Here is an 18,064-nt window from a genome sequence, read left to right on the forward strand (position 1 = left end):
GGGACAGAGGGTCTGAAGCAGGCTCTGTGCTGACAGCAGAGAGCCCGATGTGGGGCTTGCACTCACGAACCGTGAGATTGTGACCTGAGCTGAAGTCGGAAGCTTAGCTGACTGAGCTGCCCGGGCGCCCCATGACATGTTTTTGGCTAATGTCCCTATCTGGCAAAATAAAAACCGGACTCTTGTATGCCTGTTCCCTCCTCCCTTCTCCAGCTCATAATTAAAAAGAGGAAAATTTACTGATCTGTGAAATACAAAAACTCTGGGAATCACTGCTCAAAATGGTCTATAAGGACAAGCTAGAAAATCAGTAAGAAACCACCTCAGGGACATCATGGCTCTAATTTAATTAGCATTCTCATTAAGGGGGCCAAAATTAGCAAGGGCGAACATGCCTTGTAATGTGCGCTCAGGCGCTACCTGGGCAAAACTCCTAATACTCTCCATTACAGCTGCTTTCCCAGCCTCACACAGATCACTTTTCTACACGGCCCATTATGGAATGTGTAGCTGGTGAGGGAGGAGAGAGAGGCACCTGATGACGACACCACGGGCCCCCAGGAACAACAGCGAGGCAGCCAGAAGTGCCCAGACTTGCCTCAACAGGACAGAAAAACCTCCCATGAGCAGAACTGCAACCACGCCAACTCAGAGCAAGGTCAGCAAATAAACACCTCATCAACATGTGTGGGCCTGACCCACGGCCAGCCCCTCCACTCAGCATGCAAGCCCCAGTCTCCTCTGACCTGGGGCAGAAGTGCTCAGTGGCTGGATGTGCTCTTGAAATCATGTTGCTAGCTACCAGATGGAGATCCCCACCGGTTTCTGGACATCGGCCTGGAACCTTAGGCATTCCTGATTTCAATCCTCACAATAACCTCCCGGGTAGGTAACACTGTGTCCGTTTTACAGACGAGGAAGCCGAGGCTCAGAAATCTGAAACGATTTGCCCAGGATCACGTGCCATGAGTCCATGGAATGCCCTCTTCCCTGCCCTGAAGCTCTTCATTGCCCAGAGAACACTATGGCTGGTGAAAGGCAGTGTTCAGAGACTTTGTTAAAGTTGAGAGATGCTAAGCTTGGTCCCCGAGGCAGACTCTGGTCTCTTGTCTGGAGCCTCGCTGCGGTAAGAGTGATATAGGACGCTCCTGAGCAGCTCACCTCCCTGCTGTAGGGGATCTCGATGGAAAGCAGTATCTCCTCCGGAGCTAGCAGGGTCTTTCTGTACGCGGGGAAGAAGGTGTGATCCATCCGAACCGTTCTCCTGGTGCCTGTACACAGGCCGGATGCAGAGATGTGAGAAAGCAGAGAACGAGGCACTGGTAAATTCCCCATCCTGGTCTCTGGTACCCACAGTCAGAGGGCAGTGCTGGCACAATTAGGGCCAAGGTCCTCCATCTAAAATCCTTACGCAGGGATGTGCTGGTGAATGTTTAACAATGGACTATGTGTGGGCGGAGGGAGTCCAGATTTGCAGTACTTGCTAATTTCTACGGTATCAATACTCCCACCATAGCCAATTTCAGGCTCCCGGAGTGACATCAGTGAACATGAAGTTGGAAAGAGGGTGGCAGAGAGTTGACACGACACGCCTGCTGTCCTCTGAAAGGACTGCCTACAAAGGTTGGCCATGGCTGTCTTCTGGGAACTTGGATTTCAGCAGATTCCCCGATAAGATGACTGACTGTGTCTAAACTGTTCTTACAAACAGCATGGTTTATGCTGAACATCTGCTTTCTGTCCGGGTGCCTGGGCTTTTGGTACCTGCCAAGAAGGGCTACGCAACCAACCCCCCAAAAAGCCCTAGCTGTTCAGTCTCTGACGAGCTTTCCCGGCAGACAACACTTCACGTGCATTATCACAATGCAGCTTATGACCTGTGTGACGCCACCAGGAGAAGTCTCTGGAAGCTTGTGCCTGGATTCCTCCAGACTGTGCTCCATGTCCCTCTTCACTTTGCCAAGTTTACTTTGTGTCCTCCCACTTAATAAGTCATGGCCATGAGTATGACGATAGGCTGAGTCCTGGGAGTCCTCCCTGACTTCCTAGGAGTCATCAAAACTGGGGATGGTCTCGAGGACCCTCCAACAAGGACGGTGCATAGCAGCATATCATTACTTAGCATTTCCACTCTACAGATATAACAGATGGGAATAACTCTAAGGGCATGGGCAATAGTAAAATAAACTCAAATATTAGGACGTGATGAATTTTGAGCACTTATTACCTTTATTTTTAATGTAATTTATTTTATTGTAAGTTTCTACAATTCAATTTTTAATAATGGCCATGTCTATCAAACACTCACAGACTCCCTGAAAATCCAGCTGTGGGCTGTGGCGAGCCAGTGCATTCTGGCTCTAGCACACTACTAGGTAAGGCTTCTAGGTGGCAGATCCTGTTGGGAATTCTTATTTTTTTTTTTTCAACGTTTATTTATTTTTGGAACAGAGAGAGACAGAGCATGAACGGGGGAGGGGCAGAGAGAGAGGGAGACACAGAATCGGAAACAGGCTCCAGGCTCTGAGCCATCAGCCCAGAGCCCGACGCGGGGCTCGAACTCACGGACTGCGAGATTGTGACCTGGCTGAAGTCGGACGCTTAACCGACTGCGCCACCCAGGCGCCCTTTTTTTTTTTTTTTTTTTGGGGGGGTGGAATTCTTAATAAGGAAATGGTCTGGCTCTCCTGGCCCCCAATCTGGGTATATCTCCCTTGCAGTTCCCAGGGATCCAAACCTTAGGACGGCTGGGTCATTGACTTGTGGGCCCTGTCTCTCCAAAAAGTCACCTATCTTGTGAGCCTTCTCCCCCATGGGGCCCTCTTTCCTGACTTCCGCATGACGTAGCTCTCACCTGTGGACACGATGGTCAGCTTGGCCCCACTGGCCATGAACACAGGGTTGAGGTCAGAGATGGGGCTGGCGGTGATGATGTTCCCTCCGATGGACTAGAAAAAGCAGAGAGTGTGCGTGAGAGCCCAGCCCACTCAGGAAAACCTTGCTCTCACAGCAGGCTGCAGAACACAGGGCAGGTGGGGGACACCTGCTCACTGAAGGCACAAGACAGGCGTAACTCAACCATCCAGAACCACGTGCAAAACCTGAGATCCGAACACTTGGGATTGGATCTCAGCTCTAAAATTTACTCGTTGGTAATGTGGGTCAGCTCCTTGAAATCTGCCCAATTTCATCCAAACTTTTTCTGAAAGGGTTGAGGTGGTTTATCACATGATGCAAGCAAATACTTCCTGGAAGTAGATTCCACACAGCTGGAGAATTTAGTGGAGGTTTCTGAGCTTCTGTCTACTCAGCCACAATCAGAGATGTCAGGTGCTTGGGGTAGGGTGAGGGAACGGTGTGGGGGCTGTTTCCTTTGGGTTTTGTTCTAATTGAAAACAACAAAATAGAATGGACGGGGTGGCTTTCCTTCCCCCCCCACCCCCGCCAACCCTACACCATCAGCTGTTGTGAGCCGCCAATGGTACTGGGTGTGTGAATGCTGCTAGCAAATGGGGAACCCGGGGGCTAGTCTGGAGTTAGTTGTGAACAGTCAACAGCTGGACCCCTCCCTCCTCTCTGGGGGTGTCTACCTCTGGCACTCCCCCCAACGATGAAATGTAGTCCAAGACTACAATTGGCTCAATCTCTCATCCACTTGCTGATAGCTTTGGCCAAGTTCAGGAACAAGGTGGGCAGGAGGCTCCATCTTGCCAACCTCAGGGGTAAAGACTGAGGCACACAGCATGTGTTTCCAAGAGTGACCCACAGGCCCCCTTCCCTAGAGCACCTTTGGGGCTCCATCCCAGCCCTACTGAGTCGGAATCTCTGAGAACAGTGCCCAGGAAACTGCATTTTTAACAAACACCCCACAAGTTCTAAGCACTAGAGTTTGGGGCGCACCGGATCTTCAGCAGAGGACAGACTAGCGCATCTGCCTTGTGACAAAAGACCCCATGACCTCAGCCTTGAGGGCTCCTGAACAGGGACTCACCGCCACAGACTTGACCTGCTTCCCAGCAAACCAGCGCAGCTGCTCCAAAACACCTTTGAACACCTCTGTTTGGTGGGCAGGAAGGTTGGTGACTGCATCGAGCAGCGTCTTTTCCACAAAGCTCAAGGGACACGAGGCTCCGAAGGAGATACCTGGGAACACATGCACAGAAAAACAGCGATTCCCTTCACAGTTCAGAAAACACTTGGACACACAGCCCCTACCATGCTTTACTGGTACCTGAGTGATGATGAACCAGCTCTCACATCCTTATAGGGATGAGGAAATTAATGCCCAGAGAGGTGAAGTGACTTGCCCCATGCCACCCAGCTAATACACCAGCCAGGGCTCAACCACAGCCCTCTTGATCCTACAACCAGCATGCTCTCTTCTCTAAACCATGGTTCTCACCTCAATAAAATCAGATCTCTGAGGGAGAAGTCCTGTTTCTTTATTAAAGTACCCAAGACCTCCCAGCACTGACCCCCTCCCCCTGTGAGCGATTCTAATGTGGAGCCAGGATTGAGAATGACTGTGGAGAATCTCACAGCCCCCCTTGCCCACTGGCAGTCTGCCACAGATGCTCAGTGGAGGAAGGCAATGAAGGGCATCCCTGCTCCCCACGCAAGGCAGCTCCAGGAGAAGCAGGTGGCGGCGCAGCCAAAGGAGAGGCTCTCCTGGCACCGGCCACCCCTCCCAAGGGACCCATCCCCTGCATCCCAGCCTTCCGTGGGCTCAGGGCAAACCCCTCCTTACCCTCAGGTCCATGCTCCACTGAATTCAGCTCAGGGATCCAGGCTGGGCAGACCATCTTAGGAAACAGCATATTCTTAAATTTCATCTCAATGCCTCGAGAAAAACAAGAAACCCGAAGTTAACAGGCTACTACCAGGCGGGCCTCGGCATTGTTCCCACCACGCACACAGGACCTATGACATATTCACGATATCATCATGCTCTGTGGGTGTCTTAGGACTGCGGTTTCCACGCTATCAGCCGGCAAACTGTGTCTTTCTCTCCCTCCCCCCAAAAATCCTCGTGGAATTCAGATGAGATGAAATTCTTTTTTGCCTTTTGATTTCTTTTATCACCCAAAAAAGCTTCCTTTTTTTTAAATTTAGCTTTCTGACTCTGTGCTTGGACCTTCAACACCTTCAGATTTTCTGCTCTTCAGTAAGGAGAGCCTGCTTGATCCTGTCATACACACTTGGCACACATGGAACCACCATAGGCCCTGCTGACCTGTCTTTTAGTGTTAAATGAGGTGAAATGTGACTTAACCTGTGTGTGTGAGTGTGTGTCTGTGTGTGGGTCAGGGGTGGGGGATAGTAGATGAAGCCGCAGCATGCTAAAATATGTCAGGAACCCGTGTAAGCGCTTTACATGTTTTAACTCATTAAATCCTCACAATAGCCTTGGCAGATACTGTGATGTTCAGTTTATAGGAAGAGAAACTGAGGCACAGGAAGGTGAGGCTCTTGCCCACATTACACACCTAAGAACAGACAATTCTTAGAGTTGGGGTATAATAGTCCTAATAACACGAAAGTCTAGCATTCAGACAAAAAGGAAAATCGTCTGAGAGAGAAAACATCAAATCTGCCTCCTGGTCCCCGACACCTGCCTGAGCAGGACTTTGCAGGACCACACATCTCTACCAGCCTTCTTCAAGTTAGAAAGGTCTGCGAGCAGACGCCCCTCTGTTCTGTTCCTGAGACCTGGTTAGCTCTGCACCTCCCAGCCCCTCCCACAGACCTACAGATGGGAAGGTTCAAAAAGAAATGTCTGCCCATCCTCCCCACCCTCTCCGGGACTATTCAGAGTGTCTGATGGGTGGCCCAGGCTTTGCGGAGTCTGGCCTGTTTGAATACCGGTTCCCAGGATAAAGACTGCAGACAGAGGCCACCCATGGCCTGTCTTGACAAGGTTCTCTCTATGCCCAGCTTCCCCAGCACCCTACCCTGACTGTCAGTGGTTACACTGCTGCATGTATGTATAAGGGAGAAGGGGTGAGGCAGAGGGAGTGGTCGTAAGAAATTCCCTCTCACTTGGAGCTCATGAAATTTTTATGGATTCCCTTCTATTAGAATCTAACTGGGTCCAGGATGTTAGGTGACCCATGACAAGGAACATGTCACATGTCAAAGGAGATCAAAGACTCTTCCAGACAGTCGTCCTCCACTTTAACTCGTGCTACCCTGGACCCCAGGGCCACAGCTACGCAGACCCTCAGGACCACATCACCTGAGGCATATCTCACATGTCCACGTTACTGCAGCTGGGGTCTCTGTACCACACTTGTGCTCACGAGCCGGGGCCGCATCTGTACCCTGCTAGCTTAGAGCCAAGCCAGGCCCTCCTCTCTGTGTCCTCAGATCCAAGAAAAACCCAGGACCCAGGGGACTCTTTCCAGAACAATAGCCAGGAGTCTCCCACAGGATGGTTGTGGCGGCTTAAAAGTATGTCGATTGCCCCGAAACCAGAGGTCCTCTAAGACCTTGGCTATGCCACGATCCTCTCCTTGGAGCCTCCCTGGGCTTGGGAGCCAGCAAAGGAGAAAAGGGCCAAGTCACCTCCAGGAACGGATGGACATTAGCAGCGACCTGGGCACCTCTGCTTCCATCCCTTTGACACTGGGGAAGAGAGCTACACATCCCTCAGCCACCCTGGCCCATTCACGTCTTGTGAGCTTCACGTCCCAGGTGGTGGCAGGAACAGGGCCGGTGGCCACAGTCATGGGCAACACAGACACAGTCACATTGGCACATCTCTCCTTTGCCTTTACCACATCACCCCCCAGAAAAAGTGGGGGACAAGAGAATGTCATTTCTGGAACCCCTATCATCTGTTACTGGCCTAGAACCTTGACTTCCACTGCTCCCCCCTCACTTCCACTGGGAGGTACTCCAGAGAACGAACTAAGACACTGCTCTGGGTAGCCCAGCTCCTCCCACAGTTCCCAGGACATAGCTGGCACCCGACATGTTTCCGGAGAGTGGTCAGTAAGGATCTCATCCAATACTCAGAACAACCCTTTGAGGAGGTATTATTCCCCCCTATATATAATGGGAACCAGGGCCAGGGGAGGAAAAGCAAGTTTTCTGAGGACACACAGCCAGCGTGGGGTTGCCCAGGCAGACTGGCCCCCTGCAGGCCGCAGGCCGGCCCCACTCTCACCTATCTCCGTGTTCCCCACCACCAGCTTGGCCTCGGGGTCCTGGGCTTTGAGATCCAGCAGCTCCTGCAGGGTTGAGGCCTGGATCCAGGTCACTCGCTCGCCTTCAAAACGCAGCTGCTTCTGAGGAGTATCTTTCAGCCTCTGGAAAATGTAGTTTCTTGCCACACAGTCTCCTTCCTACGGCCATTCCCTGATGAATTTAGGTCCCCAAAGGGGTCTAGTCTTCTACTGATTCGTTCAATACTGAATTCAGAACAAGGATCCAGGTCCGGGGAGAAGGGAGGGGAACTTGCACGTACTGAGGCAGGGAGGACGTGGCACACACATGATCTCACTTAGGCTTTAGGAGACCTCCGGGGAGGAAGCATCATTAGCCCCACCTTTCGCAGGTGCAGGATGAACCTAAGGACCCAGGAGGTTATGGGACCTTCACCTGCCACCAGGTGACCTGGACTGCTCTGACCAAAAGCCCAGGTTCAGTGCAGTGCCCCCTGCCCCACCCCCGCTGTCCCCAGTAGGTGCAGTGCACAAGGTGTGGGGGGGATGAGGTAGCAAAGGAAGGGGTGTCAGGAGGGAACGCAGCAGAGGCTGGTTCTAGTGTGTGAGGGGTGACGTGGGGCCGGGAGAGACAAACCCCAAATCAAACTGACAGTTTGTTCAAGGTTACACAATCCAGAGAAAGGTGTGCCGGTGGCCTGCCCCAAAGCCCTTCCTTCTGTTTCATTGGACTCAACAGGCTGTCTTCATGTGCTCAACACCCCCCAGGGAATCTGCACTCGGGACCTTAGAGAGAGGCACGATTCTTTCCTTGCCATGAATGTGGGAGCGAAGAAGCAGAATCGTCATGGTGGGAGGGTGGGTGTGAGAGTGTCCTTAAACCAGAGCAGCAAGCCATGCATTGTGCCCTCTGAGTACAGCTTTGCTTCTTTGTTGTTGGTTTGTAAAATAATGGACTGCTTGCAAGGAGGAGAATGGGTGCTAAGGGACTTACTTTTACATTCGACGTAGCCAGGTCAGCAGATGCTTCTGGAGCACCTGTTACTCTGCACAGGGTCCTGGAGGGATCCACTCTCTGTGCTCAGAGTGACATGTGTGCGACAAGTGTGGGTCCCTTTGGGAGTATGTGACAGAGGGACTTGACCTCCAGTGTCAGAAGGGGAAAGGAAAACCCAAAGGACAAGGACACAAAGGTCCCCATTGGTATGAATAAAGTGGGTCTCCAGGGCCTTATGGCACACAGACTTAGCGGGGCCTCTCCGCGGGGCATCACCTACCAGCAACTCTGGGGGGAAGATGGGTTCCTGGGTGGGATCCAGGGGCATGAACTCCTCCGGGTTGAATAGAGATGGCGAGAGAGTGATCTGCTGGGAAAGGGAACAGATGAGTGATACCTCATCTCCTCCTCTAAACGCCTGTATGATCTACCCAATCCTTTGTCCAAGCGAGCTTGTTTGCACCTCCCCACCCCCACCCCAGCAGGCTTGGTGGGGGCCGTGCTGCTCCTGGGAAGCAGGAAAAAGGAGGTCTCGCCAGAGGCCCCGGGGCTAATGTGCACATTCACCCCCTGCTCAGGGTGGGCATCAACGTTTCCTCTTCTGGCCGCACTGCTGAGGTTGTGAAGAGAGTCCGCTGCTCCTTGGATCTGAGATTGGCCCCCAGGCTTCCAGGGAAAGGAAGTCTCACTCACCTTGTGGTCTGTCTTCTGGTTCATGCAACAGTTCAGGTCATTCCCACTTCCTCCGCAGCACCCACCATCCTAGAAAGATGACAGATATTCACACAGAAATATTTGCAAAGAGTTATCACAGAAGCTACAGACCTGGATCGTGAATATTCAACGAAATTGAGGCCTGCTGCTGTGCCAGCATCAGTAGAAACAGCCGCCAGCCGCTCCCATTCCACTGACCTCTGCGCAGACGGAAGACCTCTGCTCTAACCACTCTCCCTTTCTTGGTTGATGGAGACTAAGTCACTCATGACTAGACAAGTAAGATCTCACCTGGAAGCACCAGGAAAATTTGAGAAAATGTCTCTATTAAAGCTAAGTCCTACTCTACCAAAACATATCTTTAGGTCCATTTTCCCCCTTTATTCTCTGGGCCCCCAAGAGCCTCTGCTTCTACATCAGTCAAGCTCTGAGGGGGCCCGGATGGCCTCTTTCCAGGCTGGGGTCTGGTGGAGCTCCTTCAAAGCATGTCTGGGCCCAGTGTTGGGTTCAAAGAGGTGTCCAGCCAGTGTGCCAGATGACCTCACGAAAGCTAGACATACTTCCTTCCTCACTGTGATCCTATGCTTGAGGATGTGTACAGGTCTGATGACCCATCACCCTGGGGAAAGACTAGCTCAAGATCTTTCAGGGTGCCAGGGGCAGAGCACAGGGTAGAGTTCCCAGAACGAAGGAAATGAGGGTGGGGAAGGGGTGGGTCCACCTGAGTGATCCATCCTGAGAAGACGGGAGTCTCAGCTCAGGACCTGGGAGACACTCTGGAATCATGGAATCATGCTCAGAGGCAAAGGTGGGATAAACTCCCAGACAATGCCCCGGGCACGCCTCCAAGGCAGCCAGTTCCTACAGCAGCAGGTCTGGGGTGGCCCTTCTGCTCTTGAATCATGGGAAACACCATTCCGTGCTGCCAGTTCCCAGTGGATGAGTCACACCCCACTAGTGGGCCCAGGAAAGCCAAAGGGCCACGGAGGCTGAAAGTATGGCCTTTAAGGAAGTGCTGTCAGACCTGTCACCAGCAGAGAACCCTGCCCTGGCCTCAGCCCCTGCACGTGCTGCCCCGTGCACAGCCGCCTTCTGCACTCACAGCCTTGCCTTGGATGTCACAGTGCTGTCTCCTCTGGACCCTCCCACCAACGGCCTTGCCTTTTCCTCTGGAAGAAATAAATGTCCCTGTAGTGTCTCTTCTCAGCTGTCTTCCTGGAGAGGGGTGATGCAGGAGAATCACCAGGCCCTAACCAAAGCGAGGGAACCTGCATACAGCAAGCCATCGGCCTCGCTCACCCGGTGCTTGGCGGGGGAAGGACATATTTCACCAAAGTACCCTTTCCAGATGAAGTGTCAGCTCATTCTTCCTGACATCGTTCTTCTTGATAATCCATTGCCATGGCCATGACATAAATTACTGGGATGTACAATAATGTGTCACTCCCTCAATGTCTAATGTCAATGAGGTTGGATAAGGCTGGGTTTTTCTCCCCTGGAGAGATTTCTCCTTTTCTCAGCGTACTAGACTACTAGGCTTGTGCTCGTTTTACTGTTCCTCCATTTCCTTCCCTGCTGCTAGATGGACAGTGCCATTTCTTGCTGTGAACAGTGTGCCTCCTTCCGGCAAATCCTCCTCACTTACCTAATGTGTGCTATGGGCATGAAAATGAGGTAGGCAGGTTTGTTAGAACTGTGGGTAAAGTCAGAGTTCAAAGGCTCTGAATAAGACCTTGGGGACAGCGGTCTCCAACGACTGGTGTGCATGAGCTTCTGAGCACACCCTGTGTGCGAGTCATTTGAAGCGCTCAGGCCACTCAGCTCTACACCACCTGGCAGCTGGTCGAGGACCATTTCAACGATGATAAAACTCCAACCCTGACAAGGGACATGACCATCTATTACACTCAAAAGCCCTTCACTTTTTCAGAAAGTAGGAGGGCTGATAAGATTGTAGCTCTTTGAGAAGCCTCTTAAGAAATAAATACGTGGGCTAGATTAACAATCCTTGGCTCTCAGGGAAGCTTGAGCAATGTAGATCAAATATTGCGTGAGGGAAGAAATACTTAATATTTAAGATGTGCCAGGCACTGTTCTAAGGGCTTTACAAGAAGTACTTTCCACAAACACTATAAGAATTATTATAGGCATTATTATAATTTTGTAATATTATTATAATTATATATGTATTATTATAACGTTATAATATTGTATGTGCCATTATAATCCCCATTTGAGAAACAAGGAAGTTGCCCAGGGTCATACATCGGGTAAGTGAAAGACTAGGATTTGAACCCAGGTCTGCAGACACCAAGACTGGAGGAGTCTTTGGATCTTTTTCATTTAAATCCGCACCTCCTTGTTCTTTGTCATCAAACGCCTTCAGCAGAGTGGGCTGCCCTCCCTCCCATAGGCTCTGTCTGTGTCTCCACTCTTTGTGGTCATCTGGATACAATATCCTTTTCCTAATGTAGCACCCCGAAAGGTCAGTGAAAGGCATCTGACTCTGCCCCCAACCCAAAATTAAATTGAGATGAGACGGTTTGATTGGGATCAGAGTCAACTCGACCCTGTTGGGGGGCAGGTAGAAGCTGGGGAGAGAAGCCAAGAAGGGAGAGGCCAGCCCTCTGCCCCCCTCCCCTGGCAGATGGCAGGTGTGTGTCGTGTTTATGTAATCAGTGCCCGCACAGCCAGCCCCAGACTTCTCCCTCGGAGGTGTACGAACACTGCAGGGATTCACACTGTCTGGAGATCTCATTAGCAGGTTTATAGGCCCCGCAGAGTGCCAACCACAGAAAGCAGCTCGGAGAGGAAGGAGGAGAGGCGCAGCTGCGGGGTGGGCTGGGTTGTTACTTAACACCAGGGCTCAGCACCTGGGCCACAAGAGCACTGTCAGACCCAAATGCCCTGGAGGAAATTAGCCTTGGGCATCGTGCCTCTTCCAGGAACAAGCCTTCCCTGGAAGGGAAGTCCTCATGCTACTGACGTGGACTGAACAAAGACAACAGAGTCCAACGCAGGTAGATCCACCAGCTGGCCATCCCCCCTTTTCCTCTTCCTCCAGGGGCCCTTGGACCCTGCCAACTGGGATTTTGGAGTGTCGCTGCTTGAGAGCTGTCCCAGAGCCCCCACTTACCCTGGCGAAGGTCCGGAAGCCCTGGAGGATGGGTCTGTAGCCCGTGCAGCGACACAGGTTTCCTGTGGGCCAAGGGACAAAGCTGCATTGTCAGCACAGCACCGGGGGCAGGTGAGGGGCTTGTGACTTTACTCCTGGCTCGGTTGAATACTCACTTTACATATTCTGTTTTCTCTGCCTGGAACACCCTATCCTCCTCCTCGTATTTCTGACTTCAAAACATCTATCACTTCTTCCAGGAAGCCTTCCTACACTGCCCAGACCGAATCAGGTGTCTTCTGAGCGCTCCCCTGCTGTCTGGTCATGGCCTTCTCAATGAGTTTATCAAACTACATTATAATCTCTCTTCCCATTCAGACTGCAAACTCCGTGAGTGTAGAGACCATCTTTCATCCCCTGGGACATCCCTGTGTCCCTTGTACCTTGTATAGTGCCTGACATATGATAGGACTCAATACAACTGATTGAGTCGATGATGAATTAAAATGGTGAAAGGATGCAAGTCTTCTCTGTTCAATTCAGAGGCACAGACACCATTCACAAAAGGCCCATTCACAAAAGGCCAAGTGGGAAGCCAGTTCCTGCCCAAGGCTCAGAATCACAGCCACCTTCCTCATTAAGTGGCCTTTGCAGAATCCTGTCTAATAAAAGCTGAGAAGAATGGAAGCCACGTGACTAGCCTCTGTGGAATTTTCCACATGATCTCCTCCTGTGCCAACCAGGCAGTGCCACCCCATCCGAGCGCTGAAGGACACCTTGGGAAGATGAACACTAAGGCAGGAGACCCAGGAGGTCTCCAGACTATGGGAGTGTTCTTCAAACTCAGAGAGGGCTAAGCTCCCAGCAGACCGTAGCCACCAAGCTGGGGTACCTGAGCCTTTCCTCCAAAAGGCAGTGTCCCATCTCCCAACCCATTCCTGGCTGACACTCTGGCCCTTCCCTAACCTCCGCAAAGCCCCAGCTGCTATTCGACCCCTTAGGCTGTGCCTCCAGGCCCGTACCTTGGAAGGCATCCTCGATCTCCTCAATGGTGGGCTCAGGCTGGTTCCGGAGCAGCGTGTACATGCTCATGACGATGCCAGGGGTGCAGAACCCACACTGGGAGCCATGGCTTTTGGCAATTCTCTCCTAAAAGGGACAGACCACGTAGACATATGCATTGGCACAAACGCTCTCAGGCTCTCTAGATGACCCAGCTGAAGCCAGTCCATGTCGACATGTCACGAGGGGTAGCAGTCACTGCACAAAGTCAGTCTTAGTGCCAACTGTGGCCTTGGCCAGGTTAGCAACCCTCTCGGGAGCCATAGGCCCCTCATCTGTATCATGACGACCACCCTAGTACTTATCTCTGGGGCTGTGGTGAGGATTTAATGACATAATTCACATGACACCCTTGACATTATCATACTTGGCACATAACAGGTAGTCGACCAATGCTAGTTATTCACAGAAAAGCCTCTTCAAAGAAAACTGACCAGTAGAACCGGAAGGGCTTCTCATCCTCCATTCTCTGCACTGAACACAGGACGAAGCAGGCCCAGAGTTTTAAAAGGTTTAGCCAAAATCACACATGGTGAATGGAAGAGCTGTGTCATATTCTTTTAATACACTAGCCTGCAATCCAACTCAATCAGCATTTTAAAAACATTTTTTATGTTTATTTACTTTTCAGAGACAGATAGAGACAGAGTGTGAGCAGGGGAGGGTCAGAGAGAGAGGGACACATAGAATCCGAAGCAGGCTCCAGGCTCTGAGCTGTCAGCACAGAGCCCGACGCGGGCTCAAACCCAAGAACTGTGAGATCATGACCCGAGCCGAGGTCAGAGGCTAAACCGACTGAGCCATCCCGGCACTCCTCAACCAGTGTTTATTAAGAACGAGATGAATGTGGGCGCCAACTTGGAAGTAGGAGGAATTCGAGCAAAGCGTAGTGTCATAGGAACCACAAGAAAAAAGCCAATGGAAAAGCAGAAGTGAATCTGGCTCTACAACTTACTTGGGGCCAAAATAAGTGCATTGGGAATAAGAATCTGTACCATTGGAAATGCGGGTTTTGGCTGATTATTCAGATACGATCCCTGTGGTTAAACTGTTCTGTCTTTCATCTGCTTGTTTCAAAGCAAATTACAAGCTCGAATTACCAATCTAACATCTCCTGCTGGTTGGAAAAGTTTAATGATTTCCCCCTATTGCTCCCTAAGAAAGGAAGCCATAGAGGTGAACCATTACCCCTGTGACCTCAGGTGACTGGTCAGGACACGCCTCCCGTAGAATGCAGCCAGCTTGCTCAGCCAGAGGCCCTGGCCCCACATTCACATAAAGTGCCCAAGAAAGGCACGATCTGAGCAACATGTCTCCTCAAACGGCCAGTGGGCCTGCCTCTGGTACGTTCTGTGACTATAATGTCCAGAAGACCCCTGCATCAGTTTCCCCACACAAAGAGCTCTGGAAACAATGGCCTTTCATTTCTTTCCACGTTGCCCCAAAGCATTGGATTCTCTCCACAAAACCTCTCAGATTACTGTCCACTCTTTGTACCTAATTTCCATCCACTGCCAGGTGACCTGATAACCATCAGGAAAAAAGCCTCAGTCAGACATTCAGATGCCTCTATTCTCTTCTTAAGCCCGTCCTAACCTCCATGTTAGTGAGGATAGAGGCATTGTAGCTCACATCTGTATTATCTGCAGGCAGGACATGAGAGGAGCCATGGGATTACCATTCGAGGGAGCAGGGAATAGGCAGGCTTCTTCATCAAGAGCACAGAGCTTTTGGAATCTTGAATATGAGATGACAGGGGTTCCCTAAGCACACTCGGGGGGCTGGGTGGGGAGATCCATCACTGCTCCCCACTCCGGGTCTGGCATGACCAGACTGCCCCGGCCACCAGATCTGGTTGACCTCGTGGTTCCCTCGGGGTCATGCAATGGTCCCAGGTGGGAGCTTTAGACCTGGGGCCTCGTCTTTCCACCTCACCACCCCCAGAAGAGATGGAGAGGCGACCGGGCCACAGCGCATCCCGGCCTGGCAGTGACACTCAGCCTCACATTCCCAAGAAAGTCTGTAGCCCTGGCCTGAGCTTCTGTTTCCTCCAGTTACCTGCACAGGATGCAGCCTCGACTTGGTGCTTCCTATTCCTTCCACAGTCGTCACGGCAACATGATGCAAAGAGCAGATGGGGGCCAGGCAGGCATTGGCAGAAAAGTGGCTGGAGCCCCAGATTAAGGTCATTTCATTGTCCACACAGTTCATCAGAGACTTTGAGACGCTTTGTGTCATTACTCCTCACTCTACGTTACATTCTGGCCTCTTCCACCACTGTCCTCAAGTCTCCACCCAGGACTCTGGGTTAGCAACAAAGGAAGCGCCCCCCCCCCCCCCACGGCTCGGGGAGACAAGAGCCCCTGTAGGGTCCTATGGAGCATGCATCAGTGCATCCTAGGCCTCCGAGCTGGAGTACGGGCGCCAGGGTCACCCACAGTCACCTCTTAGCCCGACCCTGGAGACTGAGTCAAGAGGAAGTTGCCAAAGGTTCCAGGCCCAGCTCATGCTCCTCTCTCTGTACGGCCCTTCCAAAGCCTCTCCAGTTTCAGAAGCTCCAGTCCCTTTTGCTCTCCGGCTCTCAGCTACCTCCTTTTCTCCCATCCTCTGTGGGGAACAGGGAGGGGCAGTCCCCGGGAAACATGAGACACCAGCCCCTTACACAGAGCTTCCTGATATCCATTTTTCTATGAACCCCTCATCCATTTACTCAACATCAGTTACTGAGGGCCAGTCACATGCCAGGCATTCTGCTGAGGGCTGAAGAAATGGAGGTGTGTACGATGCTCTTTAGAAGTCTCCGGTCAACTCAGGAAAATAGAAGCCAGCATAAAGTTGCAATCTAAAGAGTTTATAGTAAGCGTTTCAGGAGGGCTGAGCACAGGGCGCTGTGGGACCTGCACAGACAAGGGGTATCCAACCCAACCTTAGGAGGTCAAGGAAGGCTTCTCGGAAGAGGTAATATTTTACCCAGTCCGAAAGAGCTAGCAAGAGTTAGCCAAGTAGAGAAGGCCTAGAAAAAGGGCACTCTAAGACTTGGATAACAACTTATGCAAAGACCAGGAAATCAGCGGGAAGAGAGTGTTAGGAGTCCATAGTTGTCCTAAGGATGGGATGCTGTTCCCATGAAGGGAGAAAGGGAGGTGGAAAGGTGGGGCACACCTTCCTGTGTGGGCCATGAGTGCTAAGCACAGTGATTGGACTTTATCCCGTAGGCAGTTGAGACCAAGTAAAGCATTTCGTGGGATGGGAAATTAATCTGGATCTTAGAAAGGTCTCAGGAGAGTCTGGGTGGCTCAGTCGGTTAAGCCTCTGACTTTGGCTTAGGTTATGATCTTGCCGTTTGTTAGTTCGAGTGCCGCCTGTGCTGACAGCTCAAGCCTGGAGCCTGCTTCGGATTCTGTGTCTCCCTCTCTCTCTGCCCCTCGCCCATCATGCTCTGTCTCTCTCTTTCTCAAAAATAAATAAACATCAAGAAAGGTCTCATGTGCATGCACACACACACTCACAACCTGACCCCTGCATCACAGTCCTTGCATGGACAATCAGTCAGCCGGCAAAGGATACACGATCTTGTTCTGGAAACGATCATATTTGGAAAGCATCACCGTGCAAGCCCCGCAGCCCCCTTCTCCGCAGCCCAGCTTGGTCCCGCTCAGCCCCACTGGATGGTCGAGGGTTAAGGAACATGAGCGCACAGAAGTGTCTTTGCTGGGCCGCCGGGAAGTGCATGTGCAGAGCCAGCCATCACCCCACATAGGCTCAAGCCCCTCAACCCAAGGAGGTAGCTGACCCACACAGCCTCTGTCTCCAGAAAAGGCTGCACTGCACCCCGGAAGGCAGAGAACGGGATCATCCCCACTGCATAGAAGAAAGGTATCAGGGTCCCATCAGACAGCACCCAAGTATTCCCTGGGACTGAGGTCCCAGTGGTCTCCGATCCTGGAGATTTTTCTTGACTGCGGGGTCTTCCTGGCATACTCTTCTAGGCTCCCAACCCTGTGGTCTCACTGGGCTGGTGAATCTGGCACCTCAAAGGCTGAGCATGTGGGGCAGCCCTCACATCACCCCAGCTGGGTATGCAATAAAATCACTCCCACCTGAAAGAGACTTTGATCTCTTCTGGGACCTACTGAGTCCCAACTCTTCACCTTGAACCTTTTGGGTTGATGAAGTCCAGGAACCAAAATTAGGGTTGGATGAGGGGCTTTTGAATATCCACCCATAGGCTATGTGAACATAAATTAAAAGGAAGATTCTTTGAGGTTGGGGACCACTATTGGAGCCATCTCTTACATACACTGGCAGAAATTGATAACTTTGAGTTTGCTAACATGCCTAAGGAATAGGCTATTCTAGAGAATAGCACTTAAAGCAGCCCCTTTGCCTGAGACACACCATCTATGTGCCTGCTTTCCCAGTAGGCTGCAAGCCTCTAAGCCATCCAGCTATCTGCCAAAGAGGGAGGTCATTATCACTGGTCATTTCCCACACTGGCAAGATGAAATTAACAACTAATGATGATATAGTATCTTATACTTGAAAAATACACCCATGGAACCATTTGATCTTCACAATAATTTAGTGAGCAAGTGGGGTAGGAGGTACTATTTCCCCACAGATTAAAACAAAACAAAACAAACTGAGGCCCAGGACGTAATGTGAGCCCTGCAAGGCAACACAGACCTTCAATTTCCCTTGTGTTAGGGCCTAAACACCATCATCTGACTCCAGATCTGGGGGCTCCTCTTTTACCATGCAGCTACCTCTTTCAAAACACATCTGGGAAATGCTCTTTTTGCCCTAAGTTATTCTTCTCACTCATCAGAATATATGTCATTAGCAGCAATTCAGACAATATAGAGGCACATGGAAACCAATGGTAGGAGCCCAAAGTCTAACAAAATCTTGTAGCCTGGGGATCTTTCTGGAAGCTGGGGGAGAGATCAAGACTGGGCTCTTTTCTTTTTTCTTTTCTTTTCTTTTCTTTTCTTTTCTTTTCTTTTCTTT

At 51.3% G+C, this 18,064-nt stretch overlaps 1 protein-coding gene across 4 annotated transcripts in view; it reads right to left on the bottom strand.

The window, feature by feature from the left end:
* The window catches only part of XDH (xanthine dehydrogenase), a 58,323-nt gene that overhangs the window by 31,848 nt on the left and 8,411 nt on the right, over window positions 1-18,064 (bottom strand). The window contains exons 3-13 of one of the 4 annotated variants that reach the window (XM_040496439.1): window positions 16,622-16,718; window positions 15,113-15,221; window positions 13,015-13,141; window positions 12,014-12,075; window positions 8,857-8,925; window positions 8,444-8,530; window positions 7,169-7,310; window positions 4,748-4,840; window positions 3,992-4,143; window positions 2,855-2,948; window positions 1,162-1,271 (exon numbers count right to left, since the gene is read on the bottom strand). In XM_040496439.1, coding sequence (XP_040352373.1) covers window positions 1,162-1,271; window positions 2,855-2,948; window positions 3,992-4,143; window positions 4,748-4,840; window positions 7,169-7,310; window positions 8,444-8,530; window positions 8,857-8,925; window positions 12,014-12,075; window positions 13,015-13,141; window positions 15,113-15,221; window positions 16,622-16,718 — 1,142 coding nt within the window. Of the gene's footprint in view, window positions 1-1,161; window positions 1,272-2,854; window positions 2,949-3,991; window positions 4,144-4,747; window positions 4,841-7,168; window positions 7,311-8,443; window positions 8,534-8,856; window positions 8,926-12,013; window positions 12,076-13,014; window positions 13,142-15,112; window positions 15,222-16,563; window positions 16,581-16,621; window positions 16,719-18,064 lie in introns of those variants that run through there. The other 3 variants (XM_040496438.1, XM_040496440.1, XM_040496442.1) reach the window with 3 other exon arrangements.

This window comes from Herpailurus yagouaroundi, unplaced genomic scaffold, assembly GCF_014898765.1.
Source record: "Herpailurus yagouaroundi ecotype Mexico unplaced genomic scaffold, PumYag 188, whole genome shotgun sequence".
In the NCBI taxonomy this organism is placed as follows: domain Eukaryota; kingdom Metazoa; phylum Chordata; class Mammalia; order Carnivora; family Felidae; genus Herpailurus; species Herpailurus yagouaroundi.